The 22,048-nt window shown below is 32.0% G+C and overlaps 1 protein-coding gene across 4 annotated transcripts in view; it reads left to right on the forward strand.

Moving 5' to 3' along the window:
* The window catches only part of slc4a10a (solute carrier family 4 member 10a), a 112,414-nt gene extending 100,178 nt beyond the window's left edge, over window positions 1-12,236 (forward strand). For 3 of the 4 annotated variants that reach the window (XM_056468507.1, XM_056468504.1, XM_056468505.1), the window contains 4 exons: window positions 2,191-2,313; window positions 2,409-2,473; window positions 3,176-3,286; window positions 9,674-12,236. In XM_056468507.1, coding sequence (XP_056324482.1) covers window positions 2,191-2,313; window positions 2,409-2,473; window positions 3,176-3,286; window positions 9,674-9,755 — 381 coding nt within the window. In that variant the 3' untranslated portion in view covers window positions 9,756-12,236. Of the gene's footprint in view, window positions 1-2,190; window positions 2,314-2,408; window positions 2,474-3,175; window positions 3,287-5,887; window positions 5,925-9,673 lie in introns of all 4 variants that reach the window. The other variant, XM_056468506.1, reaches the window with a different exon arrangement.
* Window positions 12,237-22,048: the final 9,812 nt, after the last annotated feature.

Genomic DNA, 22,048 nt, shown 5'->3' on the forward strand with positions numbered 1-22,048 from the left:
TGTTATATTAGATTTTATGTTTCATCTTTTATATTTTGTTGTGTTTGTTTCTGGTGGTTAAAGAAAAATTTAAAAAAACTTTTGACCAATCAAATGCTCTCTATAGGGCTCAATTGATCGAAAATCTGGTTTCGATTTCAATTTTGGCACTATTCTTAAAGTGAAAAATATTCCTGCTGTGCCTGTTTTTATTAGTAATCAAACATCAAATGGAGAAAATCCCTCACTGCTCTTGACTGAAGGACTTTTGTAGCTGAAGTTTTTTTCTTTCTTACAGTAAAGGTGCTTAAAGCACAGTTTAAACATAACAGATTTAATAACTTTTTAAAAAATAACAGATTTAAAAAAGATTTCTAATAACTGATTCTTTAATCTTTGCTATGATGACAGTACATAATATTTTACTAGATATTTTTCAAGATACTTATATTCAGCTTAAAGTGCCATTCAAAGGCTTAATTAGTATAATTAGGCAAGTCATTGTATAACAGTAGTTTCTTCTGCAGACAATCAAAAATATATATTGCATAAAGGGGCTAATATTATTGAGCTGTTAAAATAGGTTTCAAAATATTTAAACCTGTTTTTATTCTAGCCAAAATAAAACAAATACGCCTTTCTCTAGAAGAAAAAAATTATAGGAAATGCTGTGAAAAATTCCTCTGTTAAACATCATTTGGGAAATATTTATATATAAACAAAATTCACAGGAGGGCGAATAATTTTGACTAAAACTGATAATCGTTTTAAATAATCGTGATTACAATTCTGACCAAAATAATCATGATTATGATTTTTCCCATAATCGAGCAGCCCTAGCTCTCTAGTATCTCACATGCCTCGCCCTCTTATTATTTGCATTTCAATTGATGCGCAGAGCTGTGGTAAAAATCAAATCCTATTTGCTGTTTTTTTTAAAAAGGGGAGGAGCTACTATATGTCTTGCCTTATCTTCATGTTTTAGTTGAGATTATGTCAAACATCGACAGGTCACATAACTAAGCAACAGAGCAGTCCATGGTCCAATGTTCCCAAAGCTTGCATTCTCTTCTGTTACACACTCAAAAGTAAGTACTTTTTCTTTAGAAAATGTACATACTTTTAGGACGGAGTATAAATAGGTGAATTTAGATGCAGCTCATCTTTTGTCTTCTTCCTTGGTGTTGGTGCCCTGAAAATCTAATAGATGTCTAAGAATAACCCACTATTAAACTAGTCATCAAATACACAGATTCGACAGACTTCACATGTGTAATCATCCATTGTTGTCTATTTTTGGACTATTTTTAGATGTTTATTACTATTATTATATATGACAAATTAGTCTTGCTTTAGACAAGCTGTCTATGTTTAGACATTTTTTTAGACTTGTATTAAAGGTCCAGTGAAGTGCTTTGAAATGTGCTTTTTTTTTCAATGTTTGATGTAATCCCAACCAAAACAAGAAACGAGGGTGGGACATAGTGTAGCTCCTCCCCCTTAAACAAAACAGCCAATCGACTTTTGTTTTATGACTGCTCTGCTAGTGAGAGTGGTTGAGTTAAGTGCATCAAATAAAAAGCAAATGAGAAGAGTCTTGAAGAGGGCGGGGCATGTCAGATACTAGAGAGCATTTTTTGATTGGTTATGATGTGATGAGAAACTGTAGTATGGGTTGACGTTGATCCATTTAGGCGGAAGTGACAAACTACCAGCTTTACATGATGGTATCTGGCTTGTATCTTCTAAACGTGGATTTTGTCACTGTTTGAGCACGCTAATTTATAGATATCCTAAAAATGAACAATACTGATACTAAAATCTAAAAAAACTTTAATTTCATGGGACATTCAAACAAAGAAAATGCTTGCTGGGTTGAGACCTGTAAGACACCTTTATAAAAAAAACCTGATCACACCTAGATTTTAAATTAGTAAGTTTTCTAAGATTTTCAACACTATCAGCTTTAAGATAACAGATTTCCATAACATTTGTCATATTCCATCTTCCACATGTCATCAGTATAAGAATTTATCACGTGTTTTACATCAGAATGGGAATATGACCTCATAAGGAGTTCAATTTTGCCCATTTTCTATATTTTTTTAAGCCAGAATAAACAAAAAATCAATTCACAACAATATCAAATCAACCACTTTTTACAAACTTTTATTGCATGATTAGATGACATGTCCGTGTGTTTTTGTGCAGGTCTTGGCTCTCGTCTTCATCCGTAAGCTGCTGGATTTTGTCTTTTCTAAGCGAGATCTCAGCTGGCTTGATGACCTCATGCCCGAGAGCAAGAAGAAAAAGATGGAAGATGCACAGCAGGAGGTATCAACACCACCCCAACACGCACTGCTACAGGTCAATCAGTACAGACTGTTTTAAAACAACAGATCAGCAGTGTGTTGTTCTTTCACCTTTAGGAGAATCAGTGTGTCTTGATTGAGGATGAAGGGATTGTACAAGTGCCCCTAGAAGGACATTATAAGTAAGTTGTAAAGTAATATAAGTACATATTTAATGCCATTTTTTTAGATTAATTTTTTTTATTTAGAAAGTTGCGGTCAGTAAGATTTCATTAGTTTAATTAATTAAATATTTAATTTTAAAGAAATTAGTGTTATTCTACAAGGAAGCAATACATTGTTATAATTTTATTACAGCTAACATTAACTTTTCCTTTTAAATATTTTAATGTATTTTAAAATGTAATAATAAGAACAGTTTAAGAAAGTGTCACGATCACCAGCAATTTAACCCTCATAGATCGCTGGAGAACAGTCACTTTCACGTGGACTACAATTCTGCCACCATAAAGAACTACAAATCCCGTCAAGCACCACACACACACATCTGTTCTGGTTTTCTGTTGATTATACACACACGGCTGGGGTATTCAAAGAAAAATGAATAAAACTGATTGAAGTGTTAATTACATTACATTTTTAAATCCTGAACATGATTGTATTTGTTTTTAGGAAACATTTTCAAAGCAGTAATAATATTCAATAAAAAATTATATTTCAAATTTAAATACAAAATTTCATTTACAACTATCCCTCTTTTTAATTTATGTAAAAATTCTTTAATAGCCTCCTCTCTTCTTGAAGAACTTTTTTCAAAATACATAGCAAAGTATTGTGTAATGTAGTATACGATTCAAAATTAATTTGTGTTTGTGTTTCTTAAGGGATGATCCATCCACAGTCAACATCACAGATGAAATGACAAAGACGTCTTTTGGGAATGTCTGGAAAGGCCTAAACCCTGACAGCGCCAACAAAGAAGAAAGCTCAAAAAGGTTTGGATTTAATATTCCCTCAGTATATGTATCACTTCACATGCATGACACTTCAATCACCACAAACCTGCAAATGCTGCATTAGGATAGAGAAAAATACATCTTTCTTTACGTTTCCATGTTTCTAGCAGCAAGGATCCTCACTTTTTGTAAAACTGAACTGCAATACTACAATTAAAAATCCTCGCATTTTTATTAGGGCTGGGTTGAAACTAAAGATTTCTCGGTTTGAATCAGTTCTCATTTTGAGGAGCTGATATTGAGTCTTAGATCACAGTCTCTACTGTTTTCACGAAAGAGTATTGAAAAACATTTAACATTTTTCTAAGGTTTTAACCAATTTATTTGTTAAACATAAGTTAAGACAACATTAATCTGTTTTACTTTGAAGTATTTTGATAAAACGTCACTGTCTGATTATTATTCATGACATGAGTTTTCTTATCCTATGAGAAGAGTTGTGTCTGAAGCTGTGAGACCATGCAAAAATGAGTCGTTCATGATGGATCGAGGTGCCAGTAGTGTTGTCAGACCATGGAGTCTGTACTGAAATGTAAATAAAAAGTGACGATAGCAACTTTTCCCACTTGCATTTTGAGTGCTGCCAACTGGAAACTGCTAATTGGCCATTGTGTTCACACGCTCAACAAATATGGCCATAATCAGCTCTAATGATCACCAGTTTACAAGAGTGCAAGGATACAGGAGGGTTTGAAAGTTGTGTCTATCAGCAGATCCATCAGCAGATTGAAACGACATTCAAACGCTAACAGACATGATTTTTAAACACTCCAGTGCAAGACTTATTCTGTCTCTTTAATGTTATTTATGCATGTGTCTACATTTTAAAGTAAGCACACTTTAAATTTAAGAGAAAGAGCAGAGTATGAACTGCGAGCGCATCAGAGCAGAGTTTATTAATGTTCACAACCATTTCAAATATGGTCAAAATGGACCTTCTGATTTTAGAGGTAATTCCTCTGTTAATAAATGAGCATGCAGTATATAACCGTTCATGGGGAATTTTTGAAATGACATAAGCCACATAACTACTTCCTAGATATCAGAGAACAATTTATATTATTGAATCAATGCGGTATATGGCACCTTTATTTCGAAGTCTAAGAGGTAGACTTCAACTGAAAGATGCAGGTTTCATGATCCTTTAAGTTGATATGCAAATGAACCTTCACTTAGCTGTTTTGAATGAACTTGCTGTACCGTAATCACAATAAGCTTTGTGCTCTGCCAAAGCCTCATCCTTATAACACTGTCCATTTTTTAAAAACTTAAACCATGAATAATTATTTGATGCTCTAGAACAGGGGTCACCAATCACGGTCCTGGAGGGCCGGTGTCCCTGCAGGGTTTAGCTCCAACTTGCCTCAACACACCTGCTTGATTGTTTCAAAAATACCTAGTAAGACCTTGATTAGCTTGTTCAGGTGTGTTTGATTAGGGTTGGAGCGAAAATCTGAAGGACACCGGCCCTCCAGGAACAAGTTTGGTGACCCCTGCTCTATGTGGCATCTATCTATCAAACAAAGCAGAACATATTTTAGAGCACAAAAGAAACACACACCAAAAAACAAGAACAACTTTCTAAAATGTCTCCTGTAATCGCTCAAACTTTGTTTTAAATGTGGAAAACCGTCAACATTGTAAAATAAAAAAAATATATATAATATTGCATTTACCCTTGAAATCAGTCTCTACAACTTGATAATTAGCTAGAAAAAAAGTTATCTTTTACTTAACCTGTTTTTCAGTATTCATTTATTAGTTATTTTATGATAGCTTTTGTATGAAAACCACTGAAATATTTATATTTCAAAATACAGTAGTCGATTTCACAAAAATGTCACTGCAATTTAAAAATATCGAATCGAATTAAGATCGAAACGGAATCAAATTCTAAACCTAATTCAAATCAAATCGTGAACTTTGTGTCAAAGCCCAGTCCTAATTTTCATTCTTAGAGCAGAGTTTGGTCCTATCTGAGCCTTCTCGTGAAATCCCTTTAAAAAGCAATATGCAGGACTCTTGATGAAAGTTTGAATCAATTCCGAGTGGAACTGAATATGGATAGTCAAATTCTTAGTTGACTGTATAAACCGGATTCTTATTTAAAGGATATATAGCTCACCCAAGAAAATTAATATTTTGCTCTTAAATTACTCGCCTTCAAGACACAGGATAAAGGTGATATTTATCCGAAATTAAACATTAAAAGAAATGTTTTAGCTAAATCTGTGTTTTTGATTATTTAGAAAATGCTAGTCACAAATTATTATGAGGATTTCTCACATTATTACAGTTTATTCGCTATAGAAATTGACAATAAAATAAGACAAGAGCTCAGTTTTTCACAGTTAAACCCTGTCAGAATAAATTCATCTCTAAAGTTGCAAGAACCAATATGATACTGTTACTGTTTTACTGAAATCTGTAATTAGAAAGATAAAATTTTGGGTGGACTATCCCTTTAAATTAGATCAGAATCCTAAATGCACAGCATTGTGATCTGTTTAGTAAAGTCATTAAAATGGAATCAGTGTGAACATCAGGCTCATATCATGACTGAATTTTTCATCCCATAAGCTCCCTGTCCTAATGTCTCAGATGCTGATTTCTGAAGGTAAGACGCAACCCGACCCGTCTGTGCACGATCACTGTATACACACTAGTGCTGTGGTTGTCTGGCCTCCATCTTTGGTTCGTGTTTCCTGAATGTTCAAACCTTTGCGTCTTCCTCGTCAGATTTTAACAATTAAATCATTGTGGGTTTACAAGTGGCACCTTTCTAAAATAAACACTCGCATATTATTATAAGGGCATTTTGGCTCTATGTGCTTGTTTGTGTGCATTTGTTAAGAGTGTTAAATGCATGAAAAAGCATGATTTATGGATCAAAGATCAAGCATAACTCGGTAGGGCCAGATGAATATGTATGAACAGGTTTGTCTAAGTGGAAGCATGCAATTCATTAAATGTATTTAAGCTGTTTCTCTTTTTTACTTTCTGATTAAGTGCATCTTTGTTCATATGAACCCACACTCACATATTTCTGCATTCTAAACTTGCAATTTTTAATATTTTTTACATTTTTTAAATAATGAAGGTCAAAAATGCACAAACATAAACAGAGATTTCAAATATTTACAATTATAAAGCCATTAAATCATTTCAAGTTTCACTATTAATGTTGATAGTTCAAATATAAATATATATCAAATATAAAGTTATCATTATGCAGTAAAATATACTGACACTATTGCATACATCAGGTCATTAGTGACCCTATATACTTTTCACAAAAAAATCTGTACATATCTATTTGCATTTTTATTTTTTATTTTATTATGAAGGAATGTTTATTACTAGGTAGGTCTAAGAATGTCTAATGTCTCATTTCCACTAAGCGTTGCGTTATAGTTCAGTATACAGTACTGTACAGGCTTACTTTTCCACTGCTAACAGTACCCTTACTTAGTTGCGATCAACATAATTTTAACTTGAAGAAGAATGCCCTACGAGGTGTTCACATGTCATATCACATATGTTGTGCACTCAGATTCTATATTTCAAATCCATATGCACACAAGCGTATACACTTATATAAAGTATAACATAACAAACTTCTTTTGTTCAAGCTTGTTTTTTTTGTGTTTTTTTTAGAGCATCGCATTAGTGGAGTTTGATACCATAATCTGTTAGAAAATCTTTTAAATCATTTAAGCAGAATTTTAAGAAATGGCTTCTTAATAATCAACATTGTGAACACCAGGCTTTTTATATTGTTGTGGGGTTTTTTTTTTTGCCGTTAATTTAAGTGTTTATAGTCTGACTTTGAATTTTTATTGGTATGGCCTTTTAAAGGTGCTGTATGTAAGTTTTGACTCTTCTAAAGCATAAAAATACCATAATATATTTGCAGATATTTAAGAAACATGCTACGTGAACATTCTTGTTCCTCTGAAAAACAATGCTCAAGTCAGATATTCTGCTTTGAAAATGTCCGTTACGTGCTAGAATGTCTGACTTTATTTTGGTTCTCTTAACCCACCCAATGCCAGTTTAGCCAATTATATTTGAACACCGCAGGTTGCCTTGATGGAAAACCGTGTATTTCATTCATTCATTCAGTCAGAAAGGCAAGGGGTATTTTAGAAGAGTATGTCCGCGACCTCCGGTGGACAGTAGCAGCCTCCAAAGTTCCACACGAGGTGGTTATTAATTAGCAAATAACGTAAACATTACAAATGTAAACATTAAGTGAGCAGGTTACATTGTAACCCTGTGACCTAACAACACGCTACATGACAAGATTTGCAGTGATAATTTGTCTGTTTGCGCCAGATAAAACATTAAATACAGCCACTCTGAAGCACAAAATAGTGCACTTATTACTGTACATAAATGTTAAAGTTTATAATCAAATTAATACATATTAAACCTCTTTAACAGTATTAAATTTAGATGCTGAATCACAGAATCTGTCGGCACAGTTCAGCACGGTTGTCTAACCATGCCGAGAATTCCGGGCCGAGAACGGTTTGTAAACGCGCCGCGCCGTTCCAGGCTCAGTGGAGAAACAACCGTAACCGTACCAAAGTGTTCTTAGAACAGTTTGGCACGATAGTGGAAAGGTGGCTTAAAACTCCTTCAAATTTGGAAAATATCCTTTTATCGTGTGCCTTTGCTTTTATATAGAACACGGTTTAAGTCAGCCTTAAATCAGCCTTTAGACTCGATGCACACTCCTGTTAAAGCCATTAATCTGGCAACCTGCGCTTGCATGTGTGCAATACCTAGTTCAACCATTGGGCGTCAAACTTACATACTGCACCTTTAATAGCTGGCTAGGGGACCACCAATGAAAAGTAGTCTAGGCTAATTTGGGTACATGTTCTTTCTTGGGTAACATTAAATAATGTACACTCTCTCTTGTTGTGAAACAAATAAACTAAAGTATAATATATGTTAAGCGTATAACGTTTAGGCGCAACATCTGAACAGTCCTCTAAACAACAAAAGGACATACCGTGTTCTTGCTTTGCACAAGATGAGACAGCCATTTTTTAAAGCATGATTCATTGCTGCGTGCTGTCATTCTATTATTACAGTGTCATGTTTTGGCTGTGCATTTAAAAATGCCATTTCCTATGTCATCGATCCCCTGGCTTTTTGCACTCGTAAGTGACGATTCTCTGTAAATCAGCTTTCAGCAGTGAGTCAAGTTCCACCCTTTAGGTAGCATACATTTGTGCTAGGTACCCATAAGAAAGGGTCTCAAAAAAGTGGTACACATAGTACATTTTGTACTATATTTTTTGGTATTTCTGACAGTGGAAACAGAAATAAATGCTCATCATACTGTAAATACTGAACTGTACCACTAAGTGGAAACGAGCCATTACTTTTTAAAAATGAATAAGGCGGAGGTGTTGTTCATGAGATACTATTTTGCACCTGTGCTTTTAATAGAGTACATGCATGTGATTATCATTGACTCAATTATTTACACTTCTCTTGCACTTCAATCTAATTTAAAATGAGTTGAAATAACATAATTCTTAGGTTTTTTGGGGGGGAAAACTTAATTGTTTTATGTTCAATCCAAATTTGTCAACCTAATCGATTTGTGTTTGGACAATTGTGTGGAACCTGCCATTTTTTACAGTGTGGTAGCCTGGATTGGACATTATAAAAATGAGCTGCTGAATGTGTGTTCTTAAATTGACATGTTATCAGTTCTTTTATGGATTTGCTGTTTAGTAAATATGACCCTAAATATTTGAATCAGTTGACAGCAATGATAAATCATAACAAGGGTGTAGAATTGGCATGGACGGAGGGGACGTGTCCCCACCAATATCCACCGATTATTAAAATGTCTCTACCAATAATTTCATCGATTCAGAATAAAATAATGCTCTGTCAACCCTTAGTAACCTACAAGTCAAGTTCGCTACATGTTTACTGTAATACTATTAACCAAGGCAGTGCAATTAATTCAGTAAATTTCTGTAAATCAAAATTCAGTTTCGATTTTGCTCTCTGTAATTATGAAAAACAATAATCGGGATAGAACGGTTATTGTGTCACACACCTCTCTAAATGTCTATACATTCAAGCCCAATTGCAGTATAATCATGGAAATTGACATTTGCATGGGACGGGATTGTTATTTGTATTATTAAGTGTTTATTTTATATTATGAAGTACTTTATTCATGTTTTTAAATCATAATAGTTGCTTTAACTTTTAAGCGTTAACCTTTAATTCACATAAACGTTTGTTTTCTTTTCCTCCGAGAACCACTCTTTTACCTCACTGTTTTAAAGTCTGATTTTTAAACCGTGACGATTGTGTATTGTTGCGCAGCTCAACGGTTGTGGGTGCCACTGGACAAGAGCGAAGCGATGAAGACAAGGAGACCGATTTGGATAGAGAGACGAGTTTGTGAGTTGATGTATTTGGAAACTGTATCGTGCCACACTACAAGCACTACTTTAGGCTTCTGTTCTGTAGGTCTGTGTGTGCCAGTCTGTGCCCAGGCACTTGTTGTATTTACATGTTATATTTACATGTTTTTATATATGTTTGAGTGTGTGGGGAGATGAGCGCGTCTGATTTTGTATGATTGAATCTGCCACCCACAAGGACGATTGTTGGGTTGCGTGTTTTCTAGTCTAACGGTCCAATTGTAGTTTCACCTATAGAAAAATAAGGTTACTTTTGTTTTCAGCCAGGTAGACTGTATTTTGTATGTTTTATAATTTTTTTGACAGTAGATCCTATTGAAATATCTCGTCTTATAGCCTGTACGTGTTTCTAATATACAATTCAGTCTTTTTTATTACGCATAAATGATTGATATTCATTTGCATAGTTAAAGTATCGTATTTACAAGAAGCAATTTCTGATAGAAGATGCACAATGCACAGAGACCCGGAAGGAATGTGATGGTGGGGAAAAAAACTGGGTGGGAGAAAAAAAAAAACTGTGATAGGAAAATATATTTTTTATTCCCTCTCAAAACTCTTTTTCCACAAACACTTCCTGTTCAATTCATACTTGTCAACCCTCCCGTTTTTGCCAGGATTCTCCCGTATTTTACCATTCTATTCCATTATCATCCTATCATTAATTATTTTACCATATTTCTGATATATTTTTAATCTTGAAAGCACGCTGAAATGAATATAAAATGTCTGCATTCACTTTCTTTCCATCAAAGCTGCAAGTCGATCATCACCCTTCATATGCAACCCCCTGAATCAGCGAATGCATGTATTAGCGCTTACTGACGGACCTGCTCCGCATGATAAACTGATACCAGATCAGCTTCTGTACATGCCATTTAAAGAGGAGCGAAAGTGCAGGACACTTTGGGATTTACGTGTGTGTTTAAACAGATAAATACACTTAATAATATGTAAACATGTCCGTCCTGCGTGTTTTATTTTTAACACAACTAATTTTCTCTTAAGTGAGCACAAACAGTTACTAAAGTAATGGAATGCTGCTCAATCATTATAGATCTGTACATTCTTAAAGTGACACCTCTGTTAGCAAACAAAACAAAACCAGAGATTCATTTGCTGTTCTTCACTTGTTTGATAACAGAGGTGTCACTTTAAATGGCATTTACAGAAACTGATCTTGGATCAGCTGATCATACAGAGCGCGTCCGTCAGTAAGCGCTAATACATGCATTCGCTGATTCAGGGGTTGCATATGATTGGCGATGATCAACACACAGCTCTAAAGTGAATGCAGACATTTTTATATTTATTTCAGCATGCTTTCAAGATTAAGAATATATCAGAAATATGCGCAAAACATCTTTGCATTCCCTCGCAAAACATCTTTGCGAGAACAGTCGGTGTGAAGGAACGCAAAAACTAAAAAATATATTTTCCTATCACAGTTTTTTTTCTTTCTCCCATCCGTTTGTTTCTCCCACCCAAGTTTTTCCCCCCACCATCATGTCCCTCCCGGGTCTCTGTAAAAACGTAGTTCTATCAGCTTTTTAAAACGTCTGTGTGAAAATGTCGTTCACATCACTTCATTCGATACTCGATGTTAACATTTACTAATGAACAGTGACCAATATTTGTAAAAAAAAAAAACTTTTATGAACCGTTTGGGGAATTTGATTGTTTTTCCCTACAAACACGAACTTGTACTCATTTTAACCTCAATTTTCTTGAAATGAAACACACCCATGTTCATAAATTGACTTGATTTGTTTTTTGTTGTTGTGGTTGTTTTGAATTTTTTTATTTTTGAAAACAAAGCTTTATCTCATTCTGTGTAGCACTCGACCATGCAAATAATAGTAAACATATATTTTGTTAAAATGTTGCATATAATAAAAGTGTATTTGACAATGTTTCTGAGTGACAGGGCATCTGTTTCCTCTTCAAGACTCATTAACAAAGCCGTAAAGAGACCTCATCGCTCTGACGAACGAATTAAACTATTACTGCCGAGAATACAAAAACCATACAAGAAATGCAATAATATTCATTGCCATGCGAGGGGCATTATACCATGTAGTAACCAGAAACGGTCTAACTTTGATCATCGACACATGTACATGTGATTCTGTATTTTGTCTGTGTGTATAATCTTAAATAACACAACCTGTGGATCTATTTAAATATGTATAGAATGGAGAGATGAATGTTTTCATGTTACCGTCAGTGTTATTACAGTGTTTTGCCATTTTTGGAGGAAGGTTGACGGAACCACGACACGCACAGTCACGTCATGCACATGTCGACAGTATAAAGTATTCTGTTGATTTCACTGTAAAAAAAAAAAAAAAAAAGCATTACTTCCTGAAGAAGCCTCTGTTGTTTAATAAATTATTCATTCAGATGAACATGTATGCTACAACTGTGAGAATTTTTCATCAGAATAAATGTGACTACAAATATACGGACGATAAAGTGTGTTTTCTTTCCTTTTTTTCATCCTGTCAGTAGATACAAATGTTCACATCTTTATTGTTATGAAATGAAACACAATTTAACATAATTGAACCTGTTTATCTTGTTGTTATTTATGATGTCGTGCCATGTCAACTATTGGATGGAAAGATTACTTACAAAAACTTTTCTAAATTTACTTTTTTTAAGGACATTTAATAGGGTCCACAGGGTCTTAAAATGTCTTAAATCTCAAAATCTAAATTTTAGGTCTTAAAAAGGCTTATATTTACTGAAATATTGTGTTATAGGTCTTAAATCTTCCTTTGTAGGTCTTAATTTTCCTTTGTTCCTGTATTGCTACCCAATCCGGCCAAAACGCATACTATCACCAACAATCCATCTCAATAAAACTTTTTATTTAAAAAGGTAACCCTATTAATCATAATGGTTTAATTGTTTTCCTTACAATAACATATGTTTAAAAGTGCCTCTTGTATTTACTACTGAGGACACCAACCAAGGGATGCGTTTCCTAAAACCATCGTTAGCCAACTAAGGTCTCAAGTTGCGTTATTACAAACATAGTTCATTGATTTGGCATTTCCCAAATCCGTCGTTTCAACGAACATTCGCAAACTGCATCGCAAACATGTGCACTTGCAAATACACCTCTGGAGCTGTAGTTAGAAACATAGTTCCTGGGTCTGTTCTATTCCCAGTTATTTCCCCTATGCCCTATTCATTTAGAACATTCTAACATTTAAACTTGGAAGGATTAAAAAAGCATTAAAGTCATCTCTTTTAGATATAATTTGCTTTCAAAGTATTTTTACAGTTCAGTTTTAGCGATCTTCATGTTGACAGTTGCGCTCCCTTCGCAGTGCACTTTGAAAACATTGATGTCATTTTGAACACAGCCGAGTGAAAATTGTTACGTCTCCAAAGCTAGTATATTTTGTACAGTCATTGCTCCAAAGCTTGTGAAAACAAAAAACATAGCATACGTTTATGCTTTTACTTATAGTAGGTTATTTATTAAGAAATGCAGCCTACTGTATATGACATGGACCTGTTGGTGGCTGTGGTTTGCATGTGTCAAATTGTAAAAGTAGACTTAAAAAAAAATAAAAAAATAAAAAAATAAATAAACAAAATCCTACTCATTATTATTATTATTATTATTATTATTATTATTATTATTATTATTATTTATAATAATAATAATCATCATCATCATCATAATCATACTAATAATATTAATAATGATAAGAAGAAGAATCATTATTATTATTATTATTATTATTATTTATAATAATCATCATCATCATAATCATACTAATAATAATGATAAGAAGAAGAAGAATCATTATTATTATTATTATTATTATTATTATTATTTATAATAATCATCATCATCATCATAATCATACTAATAATATTAATAATGATAAGAAGAAGAATCATCATCATCATCATAATTATTATTATTATTATTATTATTATTATTATTGTTATTATTATTATTATTATTATTTATAATAATCATCATCATCATAATCATACTAATAATAATGATAAGAAGAAGAAGAATCATCATCATTATTATTATTATTATTATTATTATTATTATTATTGTTATTATTATTATTATTATTATTATTATTTATAATAATCATCATCATCATAATCATACTAATAATAATGATAAGAAGAAGAAGAATCATCATTATTATTATTATTATTATTATTTATAATAATAATAATCATCATCATAATCATACTAATAATAATAATAATAATAATAATGATAAGAAGAAGAATCATTATTATTATTATTATTATTATTTATAATAATAATAATAATCATCATCATCATCATAATCATACTAATAATAATAATAATAAGAAGAAGAATCATCATTATTATTATTATTATTATTATTATTTATAATAATAATAATCATCATCATAATCATACTAATAATAATAATAATAATAATGATAAGAAGAAGAATCATTATTATTATTATTATTATTATTATTATTATTATTTATTTTATTTATAATATTTATAATAATAATCATCATCATCATAATCATACTAATAATGATAAGAAGAAGAAGAAGAATCATTATTATTATTATTATTATTATTAAAGCAGGATTTTTTCATTTCCTAATAAATAATAAATATTACATTTAATTTCCTTATAAATAGCCTCATTATTTATTTATATGATTTATTTATGATATTAGAATACGTGTTTGCTTTTGTAAGTGGCTTTATGTTTTGGAATAGAATGTGGTATATTCTCAATAATATTTGTAAAGGAAACATAGGCCCTATATGTGCCATTTTCATATATTTCAATTAATGCAGTGCAGGTTTTTAGCAAAACTAATATTGGATTTTATTTTAAATGCGTGTGCATGTAAAACAATATAACTTGCACAAATAAATGATGGAGTTCTTCTCTAAAGAAGTTGTTACCACACCATGTAGAGCATCATTATGAGCGTTTTACATTATAACTAATGTGGTTCAAACGATGGATCTGCGACAGAGAAACTACAGGTTTTGGGAAACACTCGTCACTACATCATTCTTTTCCCAAAGATGGATCGTGCTATGATAGCTCAGCCACAAGTTACGTTGTTGTTTGGGAAACGCACCCCTTGACAGAATAATGTGCATAGATTTATTTTATGATAGTTTTTAACATTTTTAAAACATTTGTTTATGTTTTATTTTAAAGAAAGTTTATGTTGGAAAAAAGTGTATGGATACAAGTAGAGCTTGCTTGTTTTTATGCAATATTTAAAATATTTTGCTTAGAAATATTTAAAATATTTTATTTTTTCATTGTTCATTTATTATTGTATTATTAAATGTATTAAATGGGCCATTTTAAAATCTCCTTAGCATTTAGCCCTTTATGAGTCTAAAATGTCATTTATTATGGTCTTAAAAATGTCTTAAAGGGTCTTAAATTTAAATAGTTAAACCTGCAGAAACCTGGATTTTGACAACTAATGCTATGTTCAGGGTGCACACAGGCTCTTAAAATATCTTAAATTTCAAAAACAAAATTTAAGGCTTCAAAAAAATCTTAAATTCACTGAAATATTGACTTGGAGGTCCTAAATCATTTTAAACAGGTCTTAATGTTTCAATGTCCATGTAAAGCTACCCAATCAGTAGGGCCAGATGGAATCTGCGGACATTTTTTGCTATTCCTGCTGAGAATTTTGGTAAAAATCGTATTTCTGGGGAATTATTTTGGGAGTATCATAACTAAAACCTTAATATGTGAAATAAAAACAAATAACTTTTAACTTTTATTTAATGTTTAAATTGAAAATCCAATTAGATTCACTTTATTTGGTAAACAAAGCAAGTCTCTCATATAATAGATCTTCTAAAAGACAGAAAATATTACTGTACAAACTGTATTGTACATAAATCAGATGAACATTTTCATATTAGTCAGTAATATTACTGTAGCCGAGTATTAAGTGCGAGTTGGTGTTACTTTGCCTTATGGTGAATGCAGTAAGTGACTGTATTATCATCAATAATGTTCCCTGTTTAGCTCAAAAGTTCATAACATACAAAAACGTAAAAAACTAAATCTTACTTATGAAATGTTCTACCTTTGTTCTTTGTTTGCTCGTTACTACACCCGTACACAGCGCTAAAGTCCAGCATCCTTCACGTAGTAACACTGTCTTGACTAGTGCGGTTGAATGACATTCGTCCTGGGAGCACTGTACAAATGTGGCGGCGCTATTGAAGCATGCTCAGGGTCTGTATGCGATATCGATGTTGCCATGTAATTGAAATATAATCACTTAAATAGACTTCAGTGTTTAGTTGCTCAAGTGTAAAATGAGATGAAAAGCCGTTTACATATACGCGCCCGTCAGGACCAGCAGACTACTCAGAAACACCATTGAATATACTGGGGTAAAATAAATGTTCATATTTTAAAGACACGGTGCGGAAAAATGTAGTGAAGGCCGTTGATTTTTAAAGAAAACAGACCTTAAACAACATGCAGTTTACCAGAAGAGTTTGACCCAGGTTACTGAAAAATTTAAAGTCCCTCTGCATACTTCTGCATATACCCTATGAATAAGAGCTCTGAAGGTGATCTCAAGTTTAGTGACACAATACAACCTTCACCCTGCCGAACCCTTATCCAGCTTAGCCAATCAGATCAAAGGATTGAATGCCATCATTTCCTATGATGCCTTTGCCAAGCTCGCAGCCGCAGCCAAAACAGAGTTAACAATGTTTACTTTCTGAAGAGCTTACAGCCTGGAGAAGCATTCAAACCACCAATCATCACCAGGGCTGGACTGGGACAAAAAAAATCAGCCCTGTCATTTTGGGACAGAGCGGACCACTACATTCAATGCTCCCCATCTGTGCACACCCTTGAATATGTTTACCAACTCCCATTCTATAAAAGCACAAAAGCCATATATAGGAAATAATGAGAGAGGAAATAATCTTGCGTGTGCCTGTGTTTTGAGGGAGCCTATATTAAATAATGAACATAGCAAAAACTGCCTGCTGATGCACACAGTTAATGTTGATTACCAAAATAAAGTCAAATAATAGAAGCAGTGTATCTGAGACCCTTAAAAAACGTTTAACTCAATAATGAAACATCTAACATAGCTTAAAGATTGTACATAGTCAATCAAGTGAACATAAACAATTAAAAACTGCAACAAATATTTGTTTGGGCCCGAACTAAATTTTTGCTTAAGTTGCACACTAGTTTTGTCATGTATAAATATATCATAATAATCATATTGTATAAATATTATTGTAACTATAAGCCTAAATCACGCTGACGATCAAAAACAAAACGTCATGACATCTCATACGATTGACCAAGTGCATCTTAAAATACATGAATGACACTCCTCATAGAGCTTGAGAAGCATACATTCCCTACTAAAAAATACAGCTTAAACCAGCCTAGGCTGGTTGGCTGGTTTTAGCTGGTTGACCAGCCTGGTTTTAGAGGGGTTTTGGCCATTTCCAGGCTGGATTCCAGCCATTTCCAGCCTGGTCTTAGCTGGTCAGGCTGGAAAATGACCAGCTAAAACCAGCTTGACCACCTAGCCAGGCTGGGAGCCCAGCTAAAACCAGCTATGTCCATCTTAAACCAGGCTGGTCAAGCTGGTTTTAGCTGGATTTAGCTGGTCATTTTCCAGCCTGACCAGCTAAGACCAGGCTGGAAAAGGCTGGTAACCAGCCTGGAAATGGCCAAAACCCCTCTAAAACCAGGCTGGTCAACCAGCTAAAACCAGCCAACCTGCCTAGGCTGGTTTAAGCTGGATTTTTCAGCAGGGTTTTGATATATATATATATATATATATATATATATATATATATATATATATATATATATATATATATATATATATATATATATATATATATATATATATATATATTTGTATATATATATATATATATATATATATATATATATATATATATATATATATAGTTTGTAAAATAAAGACTTGCTGGTTAAGGAAACAGCATAGGAGGAAGTTGCCACGGGCCTTGGTGCAGATGAAAAGTAAAAAAAAAAGGATATTTATATAGACAGATAGGTAACTAGATAGAATAGACAGGAATATATTAATCTGTGGAACAGTTGTTGATCCGCTGCGCACTGCAGACGCAAAAGGCAAACACCTGTTCGCCGCTTCAGCTCTCCATACGCGTACGTGGGGTGAGAAACAGTTGTCATTTACTCACTCTTCACTATCATATGCGAGTTTGTTGAACACAAAATAAGATATTTTGAAAAATGCTGATTTCTGCATCTTCTTTCACCTTCAACGGAAGAAAGAAACGCACAAAGGGTTAAAACCACACGAGGGAAAGTAAACAGTGAGGCCGTTTTCATTTTTGGGTGAACTATCCCTTTAACAGAACCTGATCATTTATAATGTATGATCGACAGATGGCGCAATAACATTCACTGATTAACTAACTAGTCTCGTAACGCCTGAAGAAGAGCTTTACCTGAAGACAGGAGGGCATCAGTTTTCAACACAGTTAATGGTGTGAAGGTAACATAATAATTATTTATGCTAAATTACCGTTTGTTGTTTGGCTGTAAGACGTCATGAGAAGGCGCAGGTTTGATTTGCAAACTATCAAACGTTTCCGAGATTGCCGTCACCACAACTCGGTCATAAATTGAATTTAACTTCCAATTACAAGTGAAGGAAACACGTTTTTTGGGCTAACGTATTTAAAGTGATACAAAGCCTAACAATTGTTAAAAGCTAACAATATGCCTGAAGACCAACGTCCAAAATCAAAAACATACAGCTTGGAAGTTGATGACATTTCTACTCACAGAAACAAAACAAACAAACAATCAATCAAATATCGATAATAATAATACAAAAAACAGCTAGAAATGTTAAAGCTAACAATAGGCCTAAAGACCCATGTCCAGAAGCATAAACATACAGCTTGGAAGTTAATGGCATTTCTACTCTCACAGAAACAAGCAAACAAAAAGACAAGCTAGCAAGCAAAAGTAGCAAAATTGATGATAATAACAACACAAAAATACAGCTAAAAATGTTTTACTCGTTTATTTGTTTGTTTGATACGTCATAAAATTAGCTTGTTTGTAAATTACTGTGATGATAAGGTATTAAAAATCATCATTCACATATGAAAAGTCCCACTATTAAACAACACATACATAAAAAATGTGTTGTCACAGCTTTTTATATAGATACCATGTGTGATGTTGGTAATTTATTGATCACTATATTTCATTTCATCAGTCTGGCCACATATTCACAAGAAAAAATGCTGTGATACTTTATTGTAAATGTTGTAGTTTTATAAGCACACCATATGATAATGAATTTACTGTTACAGTATTTACAATTTTTTTAAAGAATGCTACATATTATTAACTATAATGTACTGCTACACATTGTATTGTGCTTTAGTTTTTACTACAGTAAATTGTGGTGAATTGGAGCATTGTAGTACATTATTGGGTAATTTATGACACTATAGTTTTTATTACCACATAAACTGCAGAATTGCCACAACAGATTAATTCAAATACATTACTAGGGTATGGTTAAAAACACTATAGTATTTATGTTTTAATTAAAAAAATTTTTTATGCGGGATTAACTAATGTGGAGATAAATGTAGAAACAGACTGACTTTATTTAAATTCGATTTAATTAAATTACGACTTTATTTAAATGATTTTATATAATTGTTTTGTAAAGCAATGGAAAAAAAATATTAGCTTTCAACAACTAAATAATCATAATAATAATTAATAATCCCTTACATTTATATAGAGCTTTTCTGGACAGTGAAAGGGGTGGGAGGTGCACCACCTGTGTGCAGCATCCACCTGAATGACGTGATGGCAGCCATATTGCGGCAGACCACACTGCACACGTTATCTAATTGGTGGAGAGGAGACAGAATGATGAAGCCAGTTATGATATGGGGATGGTTAGAAGGCCATGATGGAGGCCAGTGGGCAAATTTAGCCAATTTTAGCCAAATTTAAACTCTTTTTCGAAGGACATCCTGGCATTTTTTTACAACCACAGAGAGTCAGAACCTTGGTTTAACATCTCATCTGTAAGACTCATTAATCTTCAAAATAATAAAGGTGGATCATTTTATGACCACAAATCCTATTGAGTCAATTTTGTAAGATAGCAAGCGGGCAGTTAATAATTTAGATAGATTTTTTTAAGATTAATTTTTTATGAAGTAACTATCAGATCACTGCACTGAAGATGTAGTGATATTTTTATATGATACAAATGCTATACAATATTTTAAGTCAATCAGTCAAAAGAGTCATAATTTGAGTCAAAACCACAACAGCGTTTGCTCAGTATTGCCAATAGAATGCGAATTTTCTACATAGATGTCCTCCTCATATGTCCAGCAGGCGTCTCTGCAGCTCAATTCCCGTTTACTTTATCAGTAAATGGACCTACAGCGCCATCTGCCGGTGAAACTTTAGTAGGTCAATATTTATTCTTTCCTAAATCAGGCGACGATACATATTACAATTATCTCAACTTATAGGACGACGATTTCAGTTAATCTTACGTTTTCTAGTCTTTTTTATTTAATTGATTTGAGTAATGCTATAAGTAGCTGAGCACTTTTAAAAGAAAACAATGTTTAAATCATTCAGTGTTTTTTTTTTAATAAATAGGAAGAATAAAGATTTTATTAATATTATTGATAATTATTTTTAAAACCCTTTTAAAGTGTATGAGCGTAATAAGTTTAGATGTTATGGCAGGAGCACAGATGCCGTCTCATCACTGAGTGTGATCTCCAAGGAGATGATGCGATTCCCAAGGGCGATGTCGTCAAGTAAGATGATAGCAGCCCATCAGCTCACGTCAAAATGTGGAGAAGAACCCAGTTCAGTCCTGCTGATGCTGTTCCTCAACAGCTGTAAGTAAATATAAGACAGATAAATATGTGGTTATGGTGCATTTAAAGCATAGTTCTGTAATTCATTGTTATGTAATTAAAATATTGAATATATTCAAATATACAGAAAATGAAATCATATTACATTATTATTATTATTATTATTATTATTATTATTTTATTATTATTATTTTAATGAAAATTAGAATACATTTTTTTTTATTATACAATGCCTAATGTGCCAAAACAATTAATAAGGAAACAGAGTAGGGGTACCGTCTCTGTAATATTTTGGTCCCCCTGATTCAACCTTGGAGGGAAGAGAGGGTTATAGGATTGTTAATGGGAAGCAAGAAAATTGAGGGAGGGAGGGTGGGTTTCGAGAGAATGAGAAGAGCGGTGCTTGAGGGCTGGTCTGCCTTCAATAAGTTTTAGGAATTAGGTGATTGGTTAAGGAGGCAAAATGAGGCATGGTCCCGCTGCCGAACATTTGTTAACGAGTTAACTCCATTACAATAAAATATAATATAAAAAATGAATAAAATATAATTTCGTTTTAATATAATTATATTATTGTATATATTTTGATATGATATAATAGATGATAATGATATAATATAATAGAACATAATAAAGTATAATATAATATAGTATAATATAATATAATATTATGTAATATACAGTATAGTGTAATATAATATAATATAGTATAACATAATAAAGTATAATATAATATAGTATAATATAATATAATATAATATAATATTATGTAATATGTAGTATAGTATAATATAATATAACATAATATAATATAGTATAATATAAAATAAAATAGTATAGTATAGTATAATATAATATAATTTAATATAATGTAATAAAATATAATGTAATATACTATAATATAATATAATATAATATAATATAATATACTCTAATATAATTTAATATAATGTAATATAATATAATATAATATAATATAATATAATATAATATAATATTATGTAATATAATATAATATAATATAATATAATATAATATAATATAATATAATGTAATATAATATAATGTAATATAATATAATGTAATATAATATAATGTAATATAATATAATGTAATATAATATAATATAATGTAATATAATATAATGTAATATAATATAATGTAATATAATATACTATAATTAAATTAAATTAAATTAAATTAAATATAATATAATATAATATAATATAATATAATATAATATAATATAATATAAAATAATTTAATATACTATAATGTAATATAATATAATGTAATATAATATAATATAATGTAATATAATATAAT

This window comes from Danio aesculapii, chromosome 11 (genome assembly GCF_903798145.1).
Source record: "Danio aesculapii chromosome 11, fDanAes4.1, whole genome shotgun sequence".
NCBI lineage: Eukaryota > Metazoa > Chordata > Actinopteri > Cypriniformes > Danionidae > Danio > Danio aesculapii.